This window comes from Ooceraea biroi, chromosome 2 (genome assembly GCF_003672135.1).
Source record: "Ooceraea biroi isolate clonal line C1 chromosome 2, Obir_v5.4, whole genome shotgun sequence".
NCBI classification, from domain to species: domain Eukaryota; kingdom Metazoa; phylum Arthropoda; class Insecta; order Hymenoptera; family Formicidae; genus Ooceraea; species Ooceraea biroi.
Window position 1 is genome coordinate 9,740,261 of NC_039507.1, and position 19,690 is coordinate 9,759,950.

The 19,690-nt window shown below is 42.2% G+C and overlaps 1 protein-coding gene and 1 long non-coding RNA gene across 5 annotated transcripts in view; one reads left to right on the forward strand and one right to left on the reverse strand.

The window, feature by feature from the left end:
- The window catches only part of LOC105282463, a 270,589-nt gene extending 261,311 nt beyond the window's left edge, over positions 1-9,278 (forward strand). Inside the window, exon 5 of the long non-coding RNA XR_894492.3 lies at positions 1,200-9,278. This is a non-coding gene — a long non-coding RNA (uncharacterized LOC105282463). The remainder of the gene's footprint in view (positions 1-1,199) is intronic.
- Positions 1-19,690, reverse strand: part of LOC105282464 (hemicentin-2) — a 326,396-nt gene that overhangs the window by 263,327 nt on the left and 43,379 nt on the right. For 3 of the 4 annotated variants that reach the window (XM_011344417.3, XM_011344418.3, XM_011344416.3), the window contains exon 2: positions 11,836-11,931. The exons of the other annotated variant lie outside the window; for it this stretch is intronic. In XM_011344417.3, coding sequence (XP_011342719.1) covers positions 11,836-11,931 — 96 coding nt within the window. The remainder of the gene's footprint in view (positions 1-11,835; positions 11,932-19,690) is intronic. 4 annotated transcript variants of the gene reach the window in all.

Here is a 19,690-nt window from a genome sequence, read left to right on the forward strand (position 1 = left end):
TGGCGGGGCGCGAGGATGAGTTCGGGCGCTGAAACCTAACCGTGGCTGAGTATCCCGGATTCCGGGCAGTTTCCGGCAAAATGAGGTAATTAGGATGCAGACGAGGAACGATGTCGCTTCCTTCCCTTCTTCCCCTTCTCTGCTCTCATTGTTGGCGTTCTCGCTCGCGCTCCCTCGAGCTTCGTTATCCTCCGCTCGACTTCTCTCACCCCCGTCATCTCCCCGTCGCAAGCCCTCTCGCGCCCCTCCGCAAAGCCTCGACATCGTGTCGAGAACACCGGCACGACGCTAAATCAAAAGCGTCGCGCTAAGAAGTCTCTCGGCATTTCGCGTATACACTACGTTCCCGCTCTCCTAACGGGATTGGGACCGACTTCTTCGGAATTTTAACGACGCCGGGATACGATAGGTCATATGAATAACTCTGTTCATCGATCATCATTATGACAATGAAGGGGTCGATGTCTTTCATTTGGGCAAAGTGGCCAAGGTAGATTTCCGCAGTTTTCCAAAGAACTTTTCGGATAAGTAAGGATAAAGAAAATGAAAATGAGGCGCAGACAAATTGCGACGTCGAGAACGGAAGAGGGATTTTCCACCTCAAGACAAATGGAACGAAGCGAGTACGAAAGGAACGCTTGCGGTGAACTGCGGCGGTATTTGAGCGAACACATTGATGACTTTTTGATAGAGCACGGACGGAGAATTCCTTCCGGCCATGTAAATCTAGGACTCTCTGGTACAGGTGCACGTACACGAGTCCGCCAAACAGAAAATCAACTGTATCGATCTCGACGAGCCGCGATCGAGATTTCCAAGATTTCCGGGATTACGACAATTGTGCTCACATTTGATACGTGGCCTCGTTTTATCGTGACGTATTGGCCGGCGGTATGGAAAAACTTTATGAAATGAGTTCCGAATGAGGCTGATATCGTCTAAGGGGTTTTCCGAAAAAAAGAATCGCCCATTCAAAATTTGTATGCAGATGTGCTTGTGTGACAGGAATTTATAACGATACTAGAAAAAATATTATTGAAAGTATTAGTAAAAATGGTATTATTTAAATCAACCACTTTATATATTATAAGTATTTTATATATTAAGCATATATTGATAGCATAATTAAACATATATTGAAATATGATCATGCTGGCATTATGCATTATTACAATCTCTCTCGATGCATTCGATTTCAGATCTCTCTCTGAACTGCATCAGAGGCGCCGCGGGACGCACGAAGCTCTTCGTGACGACGCTCGTAAAAGCCCGTCTTCCGATCGGCCGATCTCGAGCGCCGTGCTCTCCTATTATTTCTCCCCTGCTCGAGACCGAAGTTTCCAGGATCATATGGAAATCCAGAGCGGAGTTTCCAGGACGACCGCCATCGTTCGGTGAGGACTCCAAACACGTTGTCGCTCGCATGGGAGATATCTTCCCGGATAGCGAGCACTGTGAAGTGGATAGCGGAGTGCAGTTCGAGAGAGTACGTTTGCCAGAACGTACGGGGCGAGAAGAGAGAGAGAGAGAGGGTAGTAAGGGAAAAGCGTCATCGAGTAAAGAGGCGCCTCTAATTCGCGCGCCTTCTAACCACTTCCTTTCTAGCTAGACGCTCGACGACACTCTTGGCGTTGAAGAGCAGCCCGGAGCACCGGAAAGGGTACTTTCGTTTGGAACGCGGCCAGGGGTGGTTCCGTTGTCGCGGATCCGATGCAAATGCCGCGCCGGAGAGGCTGCTGCAGTCGATGCGGGCCGGGCGTGAAAATAACGGCGGACCCGTAAATCGAAGGTGCGTGACGGCGAGCGGAGCTGAATGGCGAAACGGACGATTGCAAATCGCGAGAATCACCCCAGCTGGAAATTTAAGGACATTCGCAAGGACTCCACGTCGCAAGGAAGAAATATCACCCTCGAAACTTTAAATAATAATAATAATTTTGCTAACACGACTTGTTTCTACATTAATCGGTAGACTCTCCACGAGGTAGATAGTAGATAATCGAATCGCACACGCTCCATCGTTTCCTCCGAAACCATTGCAAGGGCACGTTTCTCCCGTGGCTGAAGCGCCAAAATGGAGTACATAACAGCAGCAGCAACAACAGCAGTAACAGCAGCAGCAGCAGCGGCAGCGATGGCGGCAACAGCAACAACAACCAACTAAAGCCTCAAATTACGAAAACGGATGACGGAGAAGCGCGACGGCTTCATTAACAGCAATTTATCACGGGACCGGGGCTGAGCGGGGGTCAACGGCAAGCGCCACCATTAACCGCCTAAGGTCGTTAGGTTGCGGTTTGACATGAGAACATGCCCATAACATCGTTCGGTTATACATGTACCCGTCCGCCTGTACGGCAAAGCACGGGGGTGAACCTGCGCTTGTGGCGCTGCGAACGCGCAGGGGAAGGCGGGGGCGAAGACGAGGGCGCACTGAGAGAAGGGTTGGCGGTGAGAGGACGCGCGCGGGCAAACGAACGTTAGAGCACGGGAATACTTGCCGTTACGTCACGAGCTAACCATTAGCGGTCGTACCCGGTTCATGTTTAGACGCCCCGTTATTGAATTGGTTACCTACCTACGCTCTCGCCTGTCCCAGATATCGCGGCCGGTGTTACACGCTCCGTCGCTAACATTAAAACTGACGAGGGTTGCGCGAGGACGTGCGCGCGTTGTAGGACGCGGCGCATTAGGTCGATGCGAAAGGGTCTGTCGTTCGCCATTTCGTCGTTCCTTTAAGTTGCGACACGCTGATGCGCGGACTATACAAGCGGGAAACGTGCCAATTTGCATTCAGTATATTTCCTGATACCATTGGCGACAAATTACGAAGCTCTGCCAATTTGTAACTCACAACCGGATTTCAGGTTTTGTGTCTTCGATAGCAATTAGAATATCTTTTAATAAATCTTTTCGTTCTGATGGCACGATTTCAAAGATACAATTAAAAGAAGATGAAAAGGAAAGGGAATCGTAATGCGTTAATGAAAAATCAAATATCAATTTAAAGTTTGTTGTCACTGAAAGATGTAGAACAGGAAGCAAAAGTTCTTTACATTTCGCTAAACATTATTGATATATGCGGATTATAAGCATGTACTTATGCTAGATATATTCTATTAGGTATTCTAAAATCATCTGTGATATTGCTCGGTAGCATAAGTTGAAATTTTCTAAGTACGATCCATTGGAATATTTGAATTTCTTAATTAAAAACACACAGTATGAGATAGTTGGACGTACTGCTTGTTTTCGATTAATTAATTAATTAATTATGACCCATAAATATAACGTTTATAACATGATAAATAAAAAGAAAAGAAAGTTACTAATAGAAAGTTTCATATTTGTTTTAATTTAAAAATTTGCATGTTGATTAAAAACTGAAATTACAGCTTGACGAGATTCGACATATGTTTACAAAGGATTACGCGATTTTTCGCAAATCGATTCTTCAACCAGTCTCTTTCTATCGGATTTGGTCAACTTGATGACCGGATCGAAAATGTTCTGCAGCATGTCCAGAACCCTGACGAATATTGAGTAGATATCGGCGGAATAGAGCATACCAAGTTATTCAAAGCTGCGACTAATCCTCCACTCAAAGAATAAATTGATATATAGACTATAGAGAGCAGCTGATCCAATCTGTTTCTGTGATGCATGTGCGGATAAGTTATAATATATTATAACTCCGATAGTAGCAGAATAATTACTAATAAATATAGTTACTATATTAATCGCAAATATTGAACAATAATCATTGATAAATATTGCTTTCTGTGATGACAAGAATTTTTTAAATAAAACCAACACATTTCCGTTCTTTCGATAAACGCAATTTCCGAATGGGCACACACAGGGCGAAATGTACAAGGAAACTTCTAATCATATAACACTCATATCAAAATCGTCACTATCGTTAACCGTTTCTCCATAAAACCAAAAAGGTGACGAATATTACTTGTTTAATAGAATAAAAATGGAATAATAAGCGATTCCAACTGCAATAATAAATTCAGCATCGTGAGACATTTTTCATACATTTTTGCATTAATTAATACGTTCTTTAAGATCTCACAGAAATACAATATAAAAAAACGATTATGTACATTGCGATGGCGATTCGAGGGACACGCATAACGTTAATTTTTTGAAAATTCGTCAAAGTGTACAACCTCAGACTCGCTCTCCTCGCTTTGCTGCGCGAGCGAGCTTCTTTTAATTAAAATTACCCGCCCTACATTCGCTTGCACAAGATTTAATCGCTGATCGAGTGCAGCCCTGCGCACGTATAATTTAAGTTGCATCGTATCAGTGAGCTAAAGCTGCCTTTGCGTCGGATTAATCCGCGCAAAATCGGTGGGATTGTGAGCTTATGTGAATATCAAAGCGAGCAAAGAGTGAAGGAGAACCATACGAAGAGTAAAGAAGAGACAGAGAGAGAAGAAGAGAAAGATAGGTAGAGTAGGTTGAGAACACAAATATATTAGATAGATACGCGTCAATTTTCAGTATGCCAGCAAACGAGAAACCAATGCGGATTTGTATGGCATTATCCATGCATATTGTAAGATGCATCTTGTTGATGTAACATAGCGCTGTTGATTCTCCAGCAAACGCTGTTTCCGAGCGATATAAAGCACGTATTACACTTGGCTTCTACCAGATCAGATATTAATTAGAAAATTCTTTGACGGTTCAGGAATTGATATCCCTTCGATGAAAATTATTATTTCGTAATTTATTATTTCGTAATTTATTATTTCGTAATTTTGCAATTTCCCCATCCCTTCGATTATTAAATACCTTTACAATACATACTCGAAATCAAAGTTCTTTCAAAGTGAAGCCTGTTTAATCCATAAAAGCTGACTATTCTCTTCATATGAGGAATAAAATGCTATTTATTTAAATCCCCCCCGATTATATTGAATCGCGAAAAGCCTTGCATCTCGAATCGCTAATGAAAATATTACATGTTTCGATATCTCCTTCGGCGAAGATCAGTTTTAAACTATCGACCAAAAACTATCGTTTTTATTACAAAAAGATCATAGAAAAGCGATCAGAGCGATTACGTGTTGGTTGTTTCCATTTCAACGCACTTGCATGTACAAGCGATTCCAGTGCAACTCAAATCACTGCAACGTATTTATAAATGTACATCGTCGTAGTAATTGCAAAACTCCTTTGACATCAAACGTTGCGCGCAGTCGCGAAACTCGAACTCATTAATGCGAATGCAATCGAAAATGAGAAAGCTCGATACCAGCCACCCCTTGACCGCGCGTACAGCTTGTACTTGCAAGCACGAGGTCATGAAGAAGCATAACGCGGACGAGAGGTCTCGATGTTACAGAGCGCGCCGCAGCGACATTCCCATTTCTTTGATTAAAAAATAATTAGCTGCTGATGGCCCCGGTCGAAACAGCAGGGAAACTCACACAGCACAGGTTGCTTTGTGCGTCCGAAAGGGCGGACCGGGTTCCCTTTCATCCTCGACTCACTCTCTCCGCACTCGTGCAACCAACAACTCCCTACGTGACCCTATCACTCTCGTATCTGCTTCGCACTCTCGTCTGGCTTCGCACGCTTCCTGCTCTCCCGTTCTCTCTCCCCCCACCCCCAGATTATTAATTTCATTAATTTCCCCTCGGTTTTCCGGAATTTCTCGCTCTCGTTAGACCGCGAGCGGCGCGCCGAGTTGGCGGACTTTTAAAGTCGGTAACAAGTGGGTACACGCGAGAAGCGAGGCGTGTCCCACCTACCAGGAGGGAAAATTACGACACTCAACACTTTCACGACTAATGAAGACGCCCTAACGTGGTAATCGATACTCGGTATACTTTGTAACTGGTCTGGTGAAAGGAATTTCTTTGGTTTTTCAACGCGACGAGATTTGCTCGAGATAAAAAATAAATCTTTTTTTCGTAAAATGTTTTATATAAAATTTTTTATAACAATTATCGCATGTGAATATCATTATTTAGCAAGATACTTAACAAACAACGTGTGATGTGCTTTACAGGAAAGCTAACTTTGATGAAACACACCGATTTACCGATTTATATTAAAATATTAAAATAAGCACCAAGTTCGCACGCGGAGGTTCGCGTTTACGATGCTCTTTGTGACACCCAGTGACAGAATTAAATTTAATACGAAACGAGCAGTTGCGCGAATTATTCTGATTGCTGAACTTGCGACTCGCAATCATGCGAGGTGCTGAGAAGCACGCGAGAGGCACACGCGCGTTCCCTTTTTCCCTCGATTCTCGCGAACTTATTTCACAGAGTATCGATAATACGCGGCAAGTTCCAACGCGAGTTCGCTTTTCCTACTTTGTTTTACGCGTTCTTTGCGGAACGTAGCTCTTCAGGCGATTACCGCGTGCATATTTTATGCGACAGTGGCGAGCAGCTACGCACACCCCTCATTGGTGATCAAAGAAAAAAGCCGGAGCAGATGATAAATTACTCCAGCTCGCGATATTACAAGTTCGCAAACTGTTCAAATTACCTTTCCTTAATTTATACAACCGCACCTCCCCACGAACTGACATCGGCGGAAACTGCGTTAATACTTGGCGCTTTATAAAATTGTACTGATAGTTGACGACATTTCGACGAGTTTTATAGCGGGCGTTATTTGCTACTCACGACGCGACGGTCGAATAAGTTTTCGAAGCAAAGTGCTAGCGATGCGCGCGTATTCAGAAAAAAGGTAAAAGGCAAACGGAGAAAGACGACGGGAAAGGAGCTGGAAGTCGAGGGGGCGATACGGGAAAAAGTGACGGAACGAAGTGAATATTGGCTATCTCCAAGCTTCGACGTCATTAAAACTTTTAGATTGCATAAGAATGGCTTCCCGCTCCGCGGGTTCTTCAGAGGACGTCATGTCGGGCAAGAAATTCCTGTTCGGCCAGGCGGTAATTACGGAAGCCCATGATAAATTAAGAGAGCAAGATGAGCGCGTCCGGTTTTTGTGCCGTCCTGCCAAACTCCGCATATTTTACCTGCTGATCTATAAATGGCATATACATAACAGCATACCTCGAGGTTTTCCTGTGCAACTTCGGGTTTTCACCTCCGTTCCCGCGTAGGGTATTTACGTTAAAACTTCTCCAATCGAATAAATCGTAGTATTTGCTCGTATTTGCGAGAAACGGGACTGCAAATAACGTCGCTGTTCATTTACTTGAACCATCACTCAAGATAAGACAACAGGAAAAGTGCGATATCGAGGGTTGAATTGACCGTTGAATAGGAATCAAATAATGAACAAATCGCGTTGCTCGTAAACGATAACGCGTCTATCGCGAAATTCATCCAACGTCATTCATCGATCTCGATGCAGCATTATCGCGCGTTGAGATCCATCCGAAATTTCCAGTAACGGTGAAAACCTACGTTCTATCAGAGAGTCTCATCACTTGCGGCGGCGTTTGAATGCGCGGCGGAAGTGCATCGCAGAAATACGCTTCTATTATCGTGGTTGCACCTGTGGCAGCGAACACACCGCCATACAAGACGACTTGTCCCGAAAATGCATGTGCACCGTTTGCACGTTTGCGAGCGAACGATTTGAATAAAGAGCGAGATAGACAGAGATAGAGAGATCAACAGAGAGAAGGATAAACAAGAATAGATAGAGTTGAGGAGAAATTGTGTGTGCGCGCGCGAGAACACACACTGGGCACAAACAAAGTTATTTTGCATTGGACGATGTTAATGTAACAGGAGGAACCTTGCATTCCAAAAGGGACTCCAGCGCAACATTCCGTTCTACCCAGGTTCTACCATGGCTATGTATTCCATCCGTAAAGTTCATCACGATCATCGCAAATGTTTAAACAGCGAAAATTGCATAACACGCGCAAAGGCGAACAAACGGCGCGCAGGTTCGTTCAATTAAAGAAGATGGGACGGCTGTTCTTTTCATCGGTAAGTACGTATACGAGATAACTAAAGATAAGAGCCTTTTCTTCAGACTCTATTTTCTTCGCGGAGCTCCAGTAGCTTGGCAGTAGCTTCATGAAGGTAAGGGAGGAAAAGGAAACTTAAATGACGTCTTGTTTCCTTTACATATATTTATAACGCGCTCGGCAGTAATGAGGGGTGCAAGCGTACGTCATTGTAAAGACATTGAAAATAATCCGAATTAAATATATCTGCGCAACTGAATATTACGTTATCCTTCAGTTAAAAAATATATGGACGTGCGCTTGATCCGCGCTCGTATTTATATTAAAAACCTTATAGTAAATCCGACGCGCCGATCCATAAACGTTGAAAATTGTATACTGTATTTATGATTCCATTTTCCGCTTTGATCGGAGTTTTACCCTTCAACGTGGAGCGATTTTGATAACGCGCGCATTTATTAACCGTCGGAATTCAATCACGAGTTTGCCCGTTTTAATATTCTGAGCGATATCAAAACGGGAACATAATCGCGACTATTTATTTTGCAAACAGCCGCGAGATAAAATCGTCGCAATCGTCAATTTTTTTGAGAGAGATGCGCGGTTATCGGCAGTAATCAAGGATTTGATGCGGCATGATAGCGTCCGGCGACGTTAATTAGATTTTCGCGCGCGCGTAACTGCGATAGGCGGCGAAGGGCGGTAAATCTTGGCCGTGGATCTGGATTAATTTTGTAAACTTGGCCGCGTCGGCTTTTACGGGCGCCCATAAATTTCCCGATTCAACACTCCCACAACGAGCAATACAGCGCACACTCGCGCGACTTTTTTTTATTTCCTGCTCCGCGCGCGACCGATTTAACGCGGAACTTGTACACGCGCGCGGAGGATACTACGTAAAAAATCCATAAACGTCGGGAAAATTTGGGAGATATATACTATGCGCTCGCGAGACCACGAACAGCATTATTGTCAGCAGCTGTGCCGAGGTGGATGGCAATCCAGATTACTGTCATCGCCACCGATAAATTCCGAAGCACGGCCGTACTTTAAACCGTTTACCGTAGCCCCTGTGGCTCACGCTAGTGTCGATACGGGTTAAAGCAATTTACCGCGCGAAAATCGCTTACAGGAGCGGTCAGATTCCTGCACTGCTACATGAGAACACGAAGGCGTATGTAAGTCGTTAGGTTGTAAGAGCACGACCAGAATTTAAAGGAAGAATAAAAGCTCCTACGTACGCCATAAAATAAATCGCGACAATGATAGTGATACAGCAATAGGAAACGTTTTTCTTTAATTGACTGGATATCTCGTAGTTCGCGATGTATAACGAAATTCCTTTCCCGAATAAAGTTAATTAAAATAAAAATAAAAAGTATATAAATATTGGAAATATATATTGACAATACTGCGCAACAATAAATATTCATGCAGAAACGATTTCAATTTTTGTCTCAAAACATTGTCACGATTGCGGAATTTATAATGGTTTTTCTACATTTAAATATGAAGGTACAGATGACAGATATTTTACGAAAAAACCATAAACTAAAAATAGAGAAATAAGAATTAAACCAATCGTAACTGCGATAGGCGAAGGGCGGTAGTAAATCTTGGCCATGGATCTGGATTAATTTTCTAACTTTGACGTATAGAAATTTATCAATCACTTAACGATAATGAAGCGAGATTATCATTCAAGCGACGGAACGCGCGGGTGGTTTGGGTGTCGGTCGAGCTTCGTCGAGGAAGCTCGGAAAACGCCCTCGCGCACGGTTTGAGGAGGCATTCCGCGAAGTTACGTTTCGCGCAAGAACGTGTCGTATAGTTCGCCGCTCCCGGCATCAATAACGCGCACCACGCGTTACCGGAATGTTTCGTATGCCCGTTAGAGAAGCGGGAACAATTTAAAGTTTCCGCTGGGGTGCCTCCTCTCTCGTATCCCGCCCGTCGCGTTTCTCGGCGTTCGCTAGCTCTTCCGATGCGGGCGTTCTGCCTCGCTCGGGGAGGCGGGGGAGAAACCACCTCTCTCTACGGATTTACGCGGAAAAATCCCGGTATAAACGGTAACTCGCGCTAACGAGTCGCCCCGTTGTTGCGACCCCGACCGCAAAGGGAAGGAAGGTCCGAGAAATGAAGGTGCCACTTCGGCGCCGGTTACGCCGGTACGGTTTAAAGCGAATTCACGCTCCAATTACCTCGTTTGCAGCATTAAGTCGCGCCCGCAAGCCTCCTTTTCCTTCCACCCTGCGCGCCTTCTGCGTCTGGAGAATACCACGGCGATGCACCGAACGAGGGAAGCGAACGAAGGGTAGCAACGCGGGGCTCGTAAGAGAAGAACGCTTGCAAATGTGCCTCGAAAACTACAACCCACGCGAGGATTACGGATCGAGCTCCGACACGGCGCGCGAGGATCACAAGTTAGGAAGTCGTAACCGGTTCGGGATTAAGGTTGTCGGGGTTACTACCTCTCGGTGAATACGGAATGTAGATGGAACGTGTACAGATCGAGATTTGTTCTGTATCGCGGAGCGAGATGTATCTATTGTCTCGAATCGGTCGTCTTTGACTGCCTCGTGTGCGAACTCTTTGATCGATTCGGCAGAGTTTAATTAGATTCTGAATCTATTCATGGCTTTTTGATTTACAATACACACAGTACAGTTGCAGTACAGTGGATTTTCTTTCCAAACGTTGGTTTCGATTACGGTTGAACATTTTCCATTAAGACAAGATCGAAGAAAAACTACAAAAAACGCAAAAAGATACTCACTGATTATTTCGATTCGAGGCAAGCTTAAAATAATGACTAGCGTTAAAGTGACGATATTAATCATTTATGTATATCGAAAAAAGAATTGAAATCTTATAATTTTATTTTAATTAATTTAACATACGACTTTATTTTATATAACAATAATAACAACAACTTTATAGATATTTGTGTGAACATCTCTATGCTGAAATCATTAACGAAATGCCAAGTTCTGCCCTCTTCTCGGCATTCGATCGAAACCTCACATCACTCGTTCCTTGAAACGCAACCACCGGGGAAACCTGTCGACTTGATGCACCTGGAAAGTTACCGCCGCGCGAATTTTCGAGAGCGCCCGAAGTCGATGCAATCCGGCACACAATGTGGACGCAATTTTCTATCGAAAGTTAAATCGACAGTCGGGATAGTCGTCGGTACGAGATTTCCGCGAGCATACGCGCGCGCACGATTTCCCGTCCAACGTCCTTTCGCGAGGAAATCAAACCATCCCGTCAGGATACGTATGTAGATACTTGCGATTCCACGCGGGGTGTGCACCAAAGTTTTCAGGGGTAGGAGGCAAAGAGAGAGGGAGACGAGTTGAGCTACGATGTTCCTTATTCTCGGTATTCATGGTTTAATCAGGAACCAACTCGCTTCCACACTAGGAGAGGAAAGGCAAGTTTAGTTACTGCGAAATGGTAACTATCGCCGAGAATACTTGTAAGCATCGATCGTGCGCTGGGAAAGTTACGGAACCGAAAACTTCCGCGGTCCGATGTTTGCAACACTTAACACACGCGCCCACACCCTACAGCGACCTGCGAGTGTTAAATTATTACGATTCGGCAATTCGAAACCGACGTACGCGCGTGCGGAAACTTCGCCCCGTATTTCCGATTCGGCAAGAGGAAACTTGACTCTGTCTGTACGCATCGGACGTCCGCGTTGGATCCAACGCACGCGATAAAACAGCAAACCGATTAATTCGTGCGATTCTTTAATTAACGAGCCAGGACTGCTGTTGCCACGAAAAGTTTTAGGTTGGCGCGTAAACTCGCGCCAAGAGAACGGGTGTTAAGCCAAGCCGAAGAAGTTGAAGCGCGTCGCAGACACGCTTGTGTGTTCAATTCTCAAAGCTACAACATACCTGTGTACGCGTGTAAGTCCGTATAATTTCGTCGCGTGTACACTATTCCCAAGGAATCATCGAGATGGAAGCTCCTCTTCGATGACCGACGCACACCTGAACAAATGACTTTTACTTGTACTGGTACTTAAAATGTCTTCAAGGATAGGATAGATTTTAAAGGTGGGATAGCGATCTCAGGGATAGCAATTCAAATATTAAATTATCAAGCAAAGATAATCTTAAGATTTTATTTATTCTTTCGTTTTATATTACGTTGAATTACGATATGTAGAGAAATCTGTATTATTTTTTAATACAATGAACGTATTTATACGTGTCATTTAATATGAGCTGTTAACTATTATAATACAACTGTTTCTAACGTGGAAACATTGTATTTTACTGCGTAGCCATTTTTAAAAAATAATTTTGTACTAGATTGTACGAATAATTAATATTTATTATATTAGATTATCTTTGTACAATTTAATTTCTGAATTTGTATGAATAATCATAGAAAAATTTACCAGAAACATATAAGCGTAGATGAAACAATTATAAAAAGCTTCTTTTGTAACTTTTCTTCATGAAAAGAGAATCTGTTGAGCTTTATATAACAGTGCGAGTGTGCCGGAAGGTAAAAACCTGTAAAATTTTAAAAATTTTGCGGAATAGAAGTCGGAAAAAATTTATTCTTTGACGGATTCCGAGTCAGAATTGTATCATATCTAAACGAAAGATTTAAATAATATAATCACAAATCATCGTATATATCGTACTTTATTATTTAATTTAATATTTATTAAATTATATATATATATATTTATATATATATATATAATTATATATATTTATATTATATAAATATATATATATATAATATTTATATTATATATATATTATATAAATATATATATATATATTTATATAAAATATATATATATTATATATATATATATTTTATATATATATAAAATAAATTTTTTCCGACTTCCATTCCGCAAAATTTTTTTTGACTCGCAAAAGCGTTATTAGAAGTCTGTTATGATATATTGTTAATTTTGTTAATGTCTACGTCGAAGAAAGCGCCGACGTGAAGCAACGATGCGACCGCTAATGATCGGGAAGAGAATAGGGAACGCTGATTGTACGCATTTTGTTACAAACCACAAATTTAATTTATACGTTTTACAGTTTACAGCTTTACCAAACTTGAAACAAGCTACGAACTCTTCGCGCGACAGTGATCGACGGGTAACTGTACTGAACTATTTCGGCTAAAGTTCAGAAAAGTAAACGAGATTAAGCGGTCGACTCCTTGTTTATTATTTAAAGACTTTACCACAAGCAGAGCAAGAAACGCTTATATTGTGTCTGTTTAAACGTAACGTAAACAAAAGCACAATACAACTTTTGTTTCTCGTTAATTGCACGATTTAAATCTTCGAATTCAGTAACAGATTCGTGAACACATATAATCATAAATCATTTTACATTATTAAACAGTTTTCAAATCTCAATATATCTCTTAACGAGGTATTGTTAATATATATTAACAATATAAAATTTAATAGGTGTATTTTAGTTTCACTTTTGCGCGATGGTTTAAAGGTAAAACTTGAAACCTCATCTTCCGAGCACTGAACAATGGAGACAACCTTCCGGCATCTCTATTGTTGTTTGCAGACGTCGCAGATTAATGCACGATATCATTCCGGAGCTAATCAGCGAGACTTAATTAAACCGACGATGAAATTTTCGTCGAAAGAAAGATCGGCGAAATACGTTTCTCGCGCTGATACGCATTCACCGCCGATGCGGTCACCAGTGCCCGGCGAACCCTTGACCTGCGTTTGCACATTAAATCAGAGGGCTGGATATAATCGCGGCTAAATGGCCCGTAAGTAACAGTCAACGAGAACACACGGACACCACCCACCCCTCGCAACCCTGCCGCTGCCGCCGCCACCTTCGTAACGCCAGCAGATAGATACATGCGGCTGGTACCGCCGCCATCCCAGCACACTCGCCAACCCCCTGTATCTTGATTATATTCCATTTAGCGCTCTGCCTTTCCGACCGGAGTGCCGCGCCCGCGCCAGCCTCTCGCCACCACGAGATATCTCGTTTGTCACGGCCTTGTTTCCACCAGGAACCGCGAATTTCTTGCTAACGCGCCGGAGCACGCTCGAGCGGACGCGACAAGTTGTTGGAAACCTGGCTCAGAAAGGGTTGGACAACGTATTGCAGAACGATACGCGCATTCGATTAATTTATTAAGCTGAAAGAAATTTTGCGATTACGAATGAAGATTGGAAAAGTTGATTATTCGGCTGACTGAATATTGCAGGAATTGCATGATGGAATCAGCGAAGAGAAAAAATTCAGCAAGTGCGGTGAGAAGACAAAGTGGACTGAACATTCCATGAACAGGATTCTGATAATATCTATTGCATCCTACTACATCTACGTGCGCTTTTAGTCTGCCTTGGTACATTTTACGTTTTATCAATATAAGCGAGCTTCCACTGAACGTATTATCAGACGATAGAATGATCGCATCAACTTAATCTTAAGTACAAACGTTCCTATCGATATTTACATTTGCGCAGGTCTTTAAGACGGTCCCTTTCACCGCTGCCATTCTCGAGATCTTCGGCTTTAGAAATTCTTTTGAGGGATCGAAACGCTCGTCGAACGATCCTCATCGAACGCGGACGGTAGAAGAAGCGCTTTCCAATGTACGCGATGCACTTACGAAGCGTATAAAGCCTGATGCAGTTTCTTACAACTCGTTTTACCTCATCCCACTCCGTTTATCCCTCACGGAATTTATCCACGAGACGCGAATGTTCGTGGAAATAGCGACCGCGACAATTCCAATCGCGCGCCCTTAAATTTTCATTCCGTTTCGACGGTGCGTGACAACTGTAACCCACTCGCGACAAACTTAATTGGACTGTTTGAAGATTGCTAACTGCGTCCGCCGTGGCAACGCGCGTACAACACGCGCTCGTTGTTCCGTGCGTTAGTTCCAAAGCTCCTTCGCACCCTGACAGCAAATTAAATTGCGTCCGACTGAGAAATCCCACTGCGCGAGCTCCAAGTTACCCCGCAATCGCTTACCACGTCCTTTTAACATTTCTCTAAATTACAAACTGCATCCTGGCATCACGGGCCCACGATATTCCGCTTCTTTCTCGCTTCTTCAAGCGAACGCGTCATCCATTTAGCCAAATCAAATATCCGTCTTCGCACAGGGCGAAAATATCTCGAGCAGTACAATTCTGTCATCGCGTAATTAATTATAACTGAAATTTCCACGATTCTTATATATAGTGACACTAATTTAATCTCCATCTTCTTTCGTGATATACTGAGGAAATTAAATCACGATGCAAATCATATCAGAACCATAATTGTACGTATCGAATTACGATATTTATACACGTAAGATGATTCGAGAATTCCAATTTGTCCAACTTGTTGCACGGTATACTACTTGAGGCGCAATGATACAGATATATTTAGCCGTTTGCGAATAATAATAGCGAGCGATCATGTAAAAGCGTCAAGACAAGCCACCAATAATGGATAAATCACATATTACGATTGAGATTACTGTAAAGAATACAGCAGCCAGATTGAATGCACCAGTTGCACGTTCCTATTCGATGATGATCACATCTCTGTCGATGCTGTGACATAATCTCGGTAAAACAATCGACGGTCCTTCCAAATAAAAATGCCTTTCTCCCTCGCTGTCTCTCTCTTTCTCTCTCTCTTCTTTCTTTTTCCCTCGAAGGAATTTCTCCCTCGGCGCTATCCTGACATTAAAACTCCTTATCCTTGCTATGGGCTTATCCCCGCTAACAGTAACGCCAACCACGTCGATTTCCAGAACACATCGCCTCCGCGTTCTCTTCTCCTCACTATTCCGTCCGCCGGGACGACCAATCGACCGTCTCTTCCCACTTTACATTCCACTCTGGTAGATTTATTTGCCGAGAGATATTGCAGTCACGAAAATTGACAGTAATCTCTGACCCTTGGGCGACTCATCCCCAAGTCGTTATATATAAGTCGCTCGCTATTGTTGCGACAATACGGCCACCAACGGACATATCGAAAAAGTCGATCGGCTTCCGGATTCTCTCCCGAACGTGCACTCCCGATTCGAAATTCTAGACGAGCTTTCATTCCATAAAAACCTGTAGTGCGTCTCATAATCGATTTCTTGATGTGTCGTATTTAGGGATCGAGTAATCACATCAGTTTCATATAAGTAATAAACTAGTAATAACTAGTAACAATACTCTGAGAGAGAAGGTGGATTTGAAATTATATTGCAATAAAAAAAGCAGCTTAAATTATAAATGTGTAGAAATATTTGTATCGTATACGCGAAAAGGATTTTTTAGAATGTGCGAGCAAGGTTTCAGTAAATTATTCGCGATGGTGAATTAAAAAATGATACATCAATGCAGCAGTAAAACATAGCAATATTTTTCAGAATATAATATGTCACGCCAAAATTAATGCGAGCAGAGAAACAACATCACCTATACGATTTCAATGTTGTTTGTATCGACGCATCGATAAAGAAATATGTCCGCAATTTTTACCGTTTTGGTTACTATTATATATCGTTCTTGATCAGAATTGTAAATTATGTGGGAGCGACAATATCAGCATTTTAAATATATCATTCGTGGATGTTAAAGCAGAACATATTTTCTCCCGCAGATCTCCATCCTATACCATACCGTTCGTTTATATTTCATCCTTTCATAACATATTGTAAAAACTCTTGTGTCAACTGATCGCGAATTCTGTTACATATATTACACCGTACCGAGTATTTTGTAACAGCTACTCGCTAAAAACATATATATTAAATCCACCGACACTGGATTTTTAAATCTCAATGTGCAACTGCAACTACATGTACAAGAATAAATTTCCCAGCCTGTCGGCAAAAAAACCGATGTAAAACTAAACTCCACGGAATTGTCTAGCTTTCATCAAAGCTTTATTAAGAATCAGTTGGCAGTATCAACTTGTCAGAATGTATCCCGGTTTGTCGTGGTCGCAATAACGTGCACATGCACCATTCCTAATCCCGAACAGATCGTTCCATCGGTGGTCACGAGTGATCTGTGCACGCGGTCGACCATAATCGGCATTAATATCGCCGGCGTTACTAGTCCGGCGATAGTGCATCTGTTATCGGCGCCGTCAGCATACGGCACTGATCGCGTCGCATGCATATCGCGAACGTATAATATATCGGAGTCTGTGCTCTGCGAACGGAATGCAGAACGCGCAATCCGTGCGCGCGGACGCGCCGAAATTATCGTACGGTTAAACACAGGTAATGCGGAGCGGATATGACATGACTCGCCTCTTCTCTCTGGTCCATTCGATATTTGCGAGAGGAGATGTCATCGCGCTCCTCCTCATGCAATGCAGTAAGCATTCCTGCGTATCGGATTCGAAATCCTGTCAAAAGATTGACGTACGTTGGAATCAAATCATTCAATCGATGTTTCCTTCTAAATAAATTGTTGATACAAGCACGCGAATAATGCGACTAATTCATCTTACGCGCGTATATAATCTCCTTAAGTATCCTGTTCCTTCTTCTGTTTGTCGTTTCATTTGTTCGCCACTTTATCAGTCTCCTCACCCTCTCTTCTTCTGTCGCGTATTATATCATATAATTATTTTTAGGCTTGATTTATTTATTATTAGTCGGCTTTGGTAATTTATAAGATCAAAAAGATTACGCTAACGCAACTGAATATTGTCTCGAAAATATTAAATAAGCCGATCGAGGAATCAATTGGTCAACGCGGAGGAATAGCAGAGAGCCACAATGATCGTTGTGCTCCTAGCGCTAAAAAATGCGATACCCTCGATTTGGGAGCCACGAGCAACGATTCGAACGAGATCAGAGATCGGGACGGCCACGCGAATCGAGAATGATGCGAGATAGTGCAGCGCGCGGAACGAACCATGCGCGACAAGATAATCCACCGCGGTCGCGGGATACACGCGGAGAGCGACGTGCTTTTTTCCTCGCTCGCACACGATTCGATGATCCGGATTACGTCAAAAAAAACGAAACAAGCGAGCGAGCTCATCGACTGGCGATTGGTATTTGCCGCACGACGGCGTGAAGCTTACGAGCGACTTTATGCGCCTGCCGTGGACACGTCTATATATGGGTCACTGGTATGACACTAGATATCGTGAATTTCTACAAGTTATTGGAAAATAGCGATTCTGCCGAGAGCACGTAGAACGAGAAATCGAAGGAGCGGGCTATGGATTTCCTCCGGCGTGCGAGATATTGCAGATGACGTATACCGATGAGATCCGTGCGATGTGCGAGATGTATATTTTGAGCGGTAACAATTGTTACTGTGCTATTATTATACCGTTGCCATGGTTGCAGGATAATTTACATTCGTAAATGACATATGCATTTGTGGCACTCACGGATCAATCAAGGAGAACACTAATTTATCGCAATATCTTAAATATTGCGATAAACAATTTAATGCTTTTATGACAAATAATTTAAAATATTTGATTAATGTTGAAGAATGATATTCATTTATGATATAAGATTTTATTGGTTTACACCTTATTGAAATTTTATTCGGTTTTAGTCTATTTTTATTTCATCATTTTAGTGTAATCTAAAGTTGCATCATTTTAGTGTAATCTAAAGTTAATTTAATAATAACGTCATTTTCATTAACCCACATCGGCTAGTATGACTAAACAATTCAGAAAACTATAGCCTGAACGCAAATTCGCGGCTTTGATTAAATCTAAACACAATCGGATACTTGAAGTTTACTGTATAGAATGCGTGCTACTTACACACGCACGCACGCACACGCACACGCACACGCACACGTATCAATGAATTAAATTAATCACAAATATTTGTTAGGCAAAGAAACAAGTCAAACAACGAAAAACAATCAAAAGTATTATACTAGGAACAACCATGTTCAAATAGATAATTCTGACAGAGTCACGTTGCAGAGATAAAAAACTTTCAATCACAAGTCATCATACATATATACACGCGCATTTTGCATTTTGCAAAATGCAAAAAGTATTAAACATACAATTTAATATGTGTTTGTTTAAAATTTGTTTAAATCTCCACTTCCTTTTCTCATCAAAAAGTATCCTTTACATTATACAATAATATAGATAAACGTAATAACTGTTTAATACAAAGAACTCCTTAAACTCGCCAGTATAATCAGATCAAATATTGCTGTTTATTTCAACCAATCTGGCAATACAAGTAAATAGTCCACTCTGTTTCGACCATAATTAGGTCCTTATCAAGTGGTAAGTAATAAGTCAATTTTGACAGAAAAGGACTTAACACTGTAATATATAAATTAAAAACACCGAAGGAAACGCAACGAACAACATCCTTCGTCTACAGTCTCAAGCAGACAAGTCTGTCGGTGTTTTTAATTTATATATTACAGTGTTAAGTCTTTTTCTGTCAAAATTGACTTATTACCAAGGGGGTAACCACTTAATGAAATCGTGGGACAATGTCCCCGAAATCATTATGAAATCCTCATGTAATCAGCAAAAATCATTTTGAATTTCCGTGTTATCACTGGAAATCATGTGTAATCACCATGAAATCTGTGATGGAATCATGTGTGATCACCATATCGACTTGCTTTATTGATTATCGCTCGTTCTGGCAAGCGCCCTTTTGCAATGCCCCTATCTCGGTCGCGACTCATCCTATCGATCAAGAGCATTGGCTCGCTCTCGATCGGCGCTCGCTCTCGATTTTTTGTTCAATTGTCAGTTAAATAAC